Below are 7,326 nucleotides of genomic sequence, written 5' to 3'. Positions count from 1 at the left end.
TTATCATCACTTAATAGTAAGAATACAATTAAAGCGAGGCTCACCTACATACAGTATCTATAACTCTTCTTTCAAACATTTCTCAGCCACAAACAGATTTGATGACTGTTTGTGCCAACAGTTGAGCTCGCTCACATTCTCTCCACGTCTCCCAGCTCAGGAGGGAACAAGGCAAGGCATTACAATCTTAGGCGTATTGTGTTTAAATATTTGAAGGACTACAGTTGGTGGATTGTTCCCGCTTTATTTGAGCCAAGTATATTTTAACACACTCAACAATGATAACCAGACTGGCTGCCTCTTGAACTGTTGCATAAACCGTTGCTCGTGTTCTTTATCAGATTGGACTTTGGAATTGCCTGGATTTCCTCTTACAGCTGCCCGGTGCGGTTCATGAGCCACCAAAGTTACTTTACTTCGGTTCTCAGCTGCTTTCGGAAGTTCCACTTCGTCGGGTCTCACCATGTCTCGAATGCTGAGCAGAGATTTGCCTGATATTGAGGTAAACCAATTCTTTGCTGAAGGTCACGACTTAGTTTTTCTCAAAGGCTCCAAACGCGAACCTTGTATTTATCTTCATTGCATAAGATCATTGCAAACGTTGCAAGAGTCTGGATTCTGCCTTTGAACAATGCTAAAAGAATAATAATAATTTGGTCACTCAATCCACGAGTGTTTGTGGGACACTGCTGCGTGCAATTGACTGCTGCGTTTCGCCCACAAAATATACAGTCAATTCACTTTACAGTATATCCTGTGAAGCGCTTTGAGACTTCTCGAAATCGTGATAAGACGCTCTGTCAAATGCAAGGATTATTATTATTATACTATTACGTTTTGATGGGGAACTTACGTTTTCTTTCATTTAGTTGATATCCTGGAGAGATCAATGTTACAGCTTTGTGGTTGGGTAAGGAGCAAGCAATTCTTATCCTTCCGATACAGTGGAGTTCAAATCTGTTTATTCCCCTTAGTTTTCGAATATAAGCAGATTAATACCTTTTGAAAGTACAGTGAATGATGATAATGATCAATACTATTCACATTTTTACGTCCAGAATTCTATTCAGTGAGAATGAATAGCTTTTCTTTGCAGATTTTGGCATTATATTGTAGCATTTTAGTAATACAAGTTAATGGATGAGAACTCACTGTTCTAAAACAGTCCTAATCAGCAATATTTCATAGCTCTCTCTGGTTGTGCGTCCAGGTTTATGGTACAAATCGGTCCTTTGTTTTGACTCATGCTTCCTGTTGTCTGACACTTTGCTGTATTTCCTAGGGCAAGTGAATATGATAAACATCATTTATTTTTGATATTGCTTTTCTTGAAGTCTGTTGCTGACACATTTTGAAAAATATTTCCCCTTGTTTAATATTTTATTATTTTACAATGTTATGGAAAATAGACTTCTCCCTTCTATATAAACTAGTTTTCCTTTCCAGTCATCATGCCAAACTGAATCATGATGACCTTGTAGAGAATGTACTCACCCTGCATAACAGCTTGTTTGGTTTCTCCGATCCTAAGGTTAACTGTCTTCTAGGAATTATGCTGACAGTAACAAAAAATCTATAAACAGACGCAAGGTTTCTGACCCCAAATAGTTGGAACAAGGGGAGTGACGAAGCTATCCAATGATCTGAGACCATAATGCCCACCCATTTACTGAGTATTCGTGTTTCTCTAACTTTGAGCTTCATTAGTTCAAACAACTTCATAATGTGTCTCTAACATTTCCCCAATGTTGGCAGCAGCATTCAATGTCCTTAAGTATAAAAATAAATCCTCACAGATTTCTATTTTCCTTTTAGACAGTGTTCATTTTAGAGATGGCGATTTTAGATGAGTCCCTCTGTAATCCATATTGTTTTACCTGATGATAAGGGATGTTGTGTTTTATCAATTTCTTCCTGTCGCAGTCCACAAGTCAGACGCCATCTATGTGTCTTTCATGATTACTAGTCTGTCAGCTTAATCACTTAACAATATTTAATTGGATCTTAACCAAATTTGATGAGGTGTTTCTGTTCATCAGACTTGATTACTTTAATTTACAGTGAGGCCTTTAAATTTTTTATATATGCATTTATTCTAGGCAATAATCTATAACTGCTCCATTATAATTTAATCTTTGTCACTCCTCCCCCCCACCCCTCCTTTCTATAACAGGTTATTCATCCACTAATAAGATGGATTCAGCAAAGGATGTGTTTCTGAACAAACTAGTTCACGTCTTATGTTAGCTGACTAATGTGATTCATTCCACCCCAGTACTCTTGCACAATTTGCGCTACATTACTAAACATATTCACCATAAATGTTGCCATTTATACAAGTGAGAATAATCAACACTGAAAAATCAGTTTGATTACAGTTTCCGTTCTTGATCGGTTGGGTCGTCACCAAATAATTCCATAACGTGGGTCTAAAAAGTCCCGTTTGTAACAAATTGTAAAATTTACAAGTCGCAATTTTTTTTAAAAAGGGGTTATTACCCCTGGAGAAGTGATCTGCCAATCAACTAACAACCGGGTTCCTACTTACTGCTAGGTAAACAGAGACGTGTGGAGTAAGGAAACTTGTCCAACGTTTCAACCTGCCCAGGAACTGAACCCAGGTCCTCTCGCTTGCAATGCGAGCGCTCTATCCACTATGCTACAGTTTCCGCTGAGTGAGCCTTAAATAATGCTGTTGCTTCTGTCTCTAATCAATCACTTGACAAAACATAAACTCTTCTTGGTGGGAGGAGAATCATCCGCCTCAGTTGGTTAGTGCTCATTTTAAACCAGTGGCACACAGCTCTTGGGTTGCAAGCTGAGTGAATAAGCATTGAAGCAATTAGCATATCATTTGAATAGTCCACACAGCATTAGTAAATTTACAGTATGCAATATGTTCTCTTGTAGAGGAGCTTTCACTCGAGCACCCTGAAAGCCAGTAATAGCTGTGTGCCTTCTGCCACACAGTTTCCCTGTTTGCAGCATTCTGACAGGAGACACCTGCTGCAGAAGATTGGAAATAGATGTATCGTCCTTAAATAATGAACTGTTCATTTAATCCTGAACTGATCACAATCTTGCATCATGTTGTGTCCTAGATTAATAATAATAATAATAATCCTTGCATTTGATATAGCGCTTTTCACGTCAGGAGGACGTCCCAAAGCGCTTCACAGAACACACTGTAAAGTGAATTGACTGTATATTTGTGGACGAACGCGGCAGCCAATTGCGCACAGCAATGTCCCACAAACAGTCGTGGATTGAAAATGACCAATTTAATTATTGTTTTTGGTTTTTGGAGGGATTATTATTAGGCGTGTGGAGTAAGGAAACTTGCCCAAGGTTTCGCCCTCTGCTTTGTGAGTATACAAGCTTTGATGTTGGATTCTTGCTTGTGTCCATTGTGTAATTAGTAACAGTCAGGCAGGAGTGATCCACTAGTTCAGATGACATTCTTGTACTGAAAATAAAGCTTGAGCAAATACTGAGGTAAGATAACCACATGGTAAATACTCTCAGTTGCGCAGTTTTAACTTGTGGATCTCATGACATAAGTTTAATTTCACATGAACTCTTCTAATGTTCAGGGTTTAGTGCTTCAATATTGGATGCAAAACGTCAAAAATAAGTAAGCACTAGTATTGGAGTTTCTACCCCTGAAACCTCTTAGCTAAATTGGAAAACATAGTGCTGATGAAATGGGATATGCCATTAGCAGTGAGCCATATTTTATGTTGATCTTCTGTCTAATTTAGACACCTTTCTATGTTTATTGGATGCTTGAACATGTAGAATCCTCGTATGCAGATCAGAAATACAAACTGCTGTACATCAATTCAATAACTGCAAATGGTAACAGACATGCAAATAAATGTATGACACAGACAGGAAAATATTGTAAGTGTATTTTTTGTGGTGGTGCCTCTTAAAACTTTGAAGGAGTGGAACTGTGTTTGTTTGTGTGTGGTGTGTTGAAATCTTTTTTAAAGCTGATTTGTTTTCAGTTCCTACCATCATTGTCAGTTTTGCTATTGTCTATCTGCCTCATCTAAATGATCTTGCCTACTTGAGAATTCTATTGACGTGCAGTCAGGTAGCAAGGTTTATTGTGCAGTTTGTTACATGCCTATAGTGCCTTTTACCATACGTTTAAACTGCATAATTCATCAACACCCTGTTAATAGGGTTGTTTGTACAAAGATTTGGTATCAAATCATAATTCAACCATGTCTCATCTTACCGTGGCAACTATTACGTTCTAACGAAGTGTAAAGAAATTTAGTGGATGCTTAAATTGTGAATTAGGAGTGCACGGTGCTAAATGAATGTCGAGTCCCTGAGAATCAGCTGCAAGGACACAGTCTGATCAAGGGTTTCAGATGTCACTCTAAACTATAGAAATACTAGAGTGAAGGGTTTATAACTACAATTTGAGCTACAAGATGAGATCACTCTCTTGAACTCACTTACTAGTATTGTTTGTTATATTTCTAATTGCATGGATATATGCGGGTCATGAATTTTTCCCAGTAGTGCGGAGCAGAATATGAGCCAATATTATTGTGGACCAAATCATGTACAGTACCATGGAGGTCAAGTGGGATGGTTTGATTTTTCAAAGCTTAATATCTGTTGCCATGACATCAGCAACTGGCCGTAAAATAAAAATTGCCAAAAGCACGAATTCCATGTGGGCAGGTGACTAATATAAGGAAGACACAGAGCAGTTAGGTAGCTTCACCGGGTATTCAAGGCTTCACCTCTTAAAGGGGAGGTGAGCTGTAAATAGATAGCCGCCGCCCCCCTGCTTCTCACGGCGTAGACACCGATGGACCTCTCCATTGGAGTGTCAGCTTAGACCAGGGTGGTCCAATTCGTGGCCCTCAGCAGCCAAAATGTTGGACCACCCTGGCTTAGACTATGTGATTCCAAGTCCCAACGTGGGGCTTGAACCCACAACCTTCTGCCTAGGAGGTGAGAGTGCTACCATTGAGCCGGGCTGACACATTGCGTGTGGATATAGAGTGAGAACAGCATTGGGTGCAGCTGTAAACCCTTCTACGGCCAGTCAACACTCATCCGCTGGGCTCATACTTGAAGAATGGCCACCTGGCTGAGGTACCAGAAGGTGCCTGTGGACCCATCCCCCAGACTCCGTTATTGTCTTATTATTATTATTAATATTATTATTATTGTGAAGCACTTTGAGACGTCTCGACAACTTGATAAGGCGCTATATCAAAGGATTGTTATTGTAGGATTATTATTGCCCTCAGAAAAGGCTTTGCTGGTTTTGCTGTAATATGGTCACATCCCCCCAAAAAGTGATAATAATAATAATTTGGTCACTCAATCCACAGCTGTTGGTGGCGCACTGCTGTGTGCAATTGGCTGTCACGGTTCCCCCACAAAACATACAGTCAATCACTTTACAGTATATTGTGTGAAGCACTTTGAGATGTCTAGAAGATGTGATAAGGCATCTTATTGTGATAAGGCACTATATCAAATGCAAGGATTAGTATTATTATTCGCAAATGGATTTTTATCATGCAGAAATGTAATGAATATTGGGACAAAAAACATGTACACATTGAAATACCTTTCAAGCAGAGAAAGAAAAAGAGTTGTTGTAATCAGTAATCTTCCATTTATTCAGTCAGTGAAAAGCTGAGATCAACACTTATTTTAAACATCTATAGATTACTATTGAGGTCAATTTTCATGAAGACAAATTATGAGAGCAGACAGAGGTGACAAGTTTATAAGTATTACGGTAAATGGTAGCTGTTCAAAGGAAATTGAAGTACATTGGTCTCAATGAGACCAAATGCAATAGATTTTTCCCCCAAATTTCTTTGCTGGGAGAGTGTTGCTAAACTGGTGCTTTTATTTTTAGACTCCAGAAAAACATTACTGAAACTCGTTTTAAATACCCAGCTTCAAAATTTCTGTTATGATCTTTCTTTTAAAAAAAAAGGATATTTTATTTTGTATAGAGGGCATTCCTTTCCTGACAGATCATCATTAAGTTTACTCTGGAATATCTGTGACCGGGCATGAGTGCTTGCACAAAATGACATATTGATTGAATATTGCACATGTTGCATTTGTTCTTTTCTTTTGTTTTTCTTCCCAATTCTGCTGAGGTTGCAAATTCACAGTGGCTGCAGTTCATCACAGTGACATAGTGTTTGCTATGAACCTTTATGATCAATAACTAGAAGTATTTTCCATCAAGGGCAAGACACTGTAAAACAGTGGGTCCCTGGTACCACTGAACTTTTGGCAGAAAATCTCCTAAAGAAATCATAGTGCTTTATTGAAGGATGCATGTAGCATTGCCTTTCCTTTCATAAAGTATTTGTACTTCAATTCATATTGAAATTACAATGTCATATTCCCTAATATTTTTATGAATCAGAAAATACATGTTTCTCCATTTTATATTAAGTATTTAGTTGCCATTTTTTGTTAAGTACTTAGTTGCCATTAACAGGTTGGGTTGTGCACATTGTATAGTATGTGTGTAAAATGACATTGTGAGTAAAATGGATATATTTATCAGCACAGGTGATAAATGGAGTTCCACCTTTAACCTTTTATGTTTCTGCATCGTGCCTCAAACATTGCTGTTCTTCTGTCAGCAACTATTCAACAGCCAACTGATATCTGGACGGTCATAATGAACAGATTTATTTTTGGTCTCGTTTCTTCGATTAGGTATGAACATCACAGCTTTATTCAATAATTACTCCTGCAGAATCTCGGAGTTTGATTATAATCGTACATAATACAATCTATTTTGCTCAGCAGAGGGTGTCCCTCGTAGTTCTACACTCCACAGCACAGTAGATTGTGTTCCAGCTTGTTGCGAATTGGTCTTTCAGGTTTTTAAAATTCTTTTCAATTTGATTCCCCAATTAGATAGCTTTTCGGGCTATTTTTGCCAGCTCCCTGTTTCTAGTTCATCATCCTTAAGAAGAGGCATTGGTGAAATAAGAAAAATAATAATATTGGATGACTTGCACTTGATGTAGCGCCTTATCATGGTTATCCAAACATCTCAAAGCGCTTCACGGGATTTTACTGTAAAGTGCATTGTCTGTGTATTTTGTCGGCAAGCGTGGCAGCCAATTTGCAAATTTTTGTGTTTTACATATGTGCCAAACTAAATGTGATTTTCAGTGATGTGCTGAGGGAAGATATATCAGTCTTTCCTCACCACGTCACCATGCTACCGGGAGTACCCAATGTGAAGGGAGATATATAAATGCGAGTTGCAGTAGTTGTAAAATGATTCAGCAGTGGATAATGTTA

The 7,326-nt window shown here is 38.4% G+C and overlaps 1 protein-coding gene across 2 annotated transcripts in view; it reads left to right on the top strand.

The window, feature by feature from the left end:
* The first annotated feature begins 236 nt into the window (after positions 1–236).
* Positions 237–7,326, top strand: part of LOC103174634 (dihydropyrimidine dehydrogenase [NADP(+)]) — a 156,153-nt gene continuing 149,063 nt past the window's right edge. For both annotated transcript variants that reach the window (XM_007887106.2, XM_042334993.1), the window contains exon 1: positions 237–502. In XM_007887106.2, coding sequence (XP_007885297.1) covers positions 464–502 — 39 coding nt within the window. In that variant the 5' untranslated portion in view covers positions 237–463. The remainder of the gene's footprint in view (positions 503–7,326) is intronic.

Source organism: Callorhinchus milii, unplaced genomic scaffold (assembly GCF_018977255.1).
Source record: "Callorhinchus milii isolate IMCB2004 unplaced genomic scaffold, IMCB_Cmil_1.0 Scaffold5, whole genome shotgun sequence".
Taxonomy (NCBI): domain Eukaryota; kingdom Metazoa; phylum Chordata; class Chondrichthyes; order Chimaeriformes; family Callorhinchidae; genus Callorhinchus; species Callorhinchus milii.
Note: the sequence above shows the minus strand (reverse complement) of the source record. Positions and strands in the feature narration are given on the sequence as shown.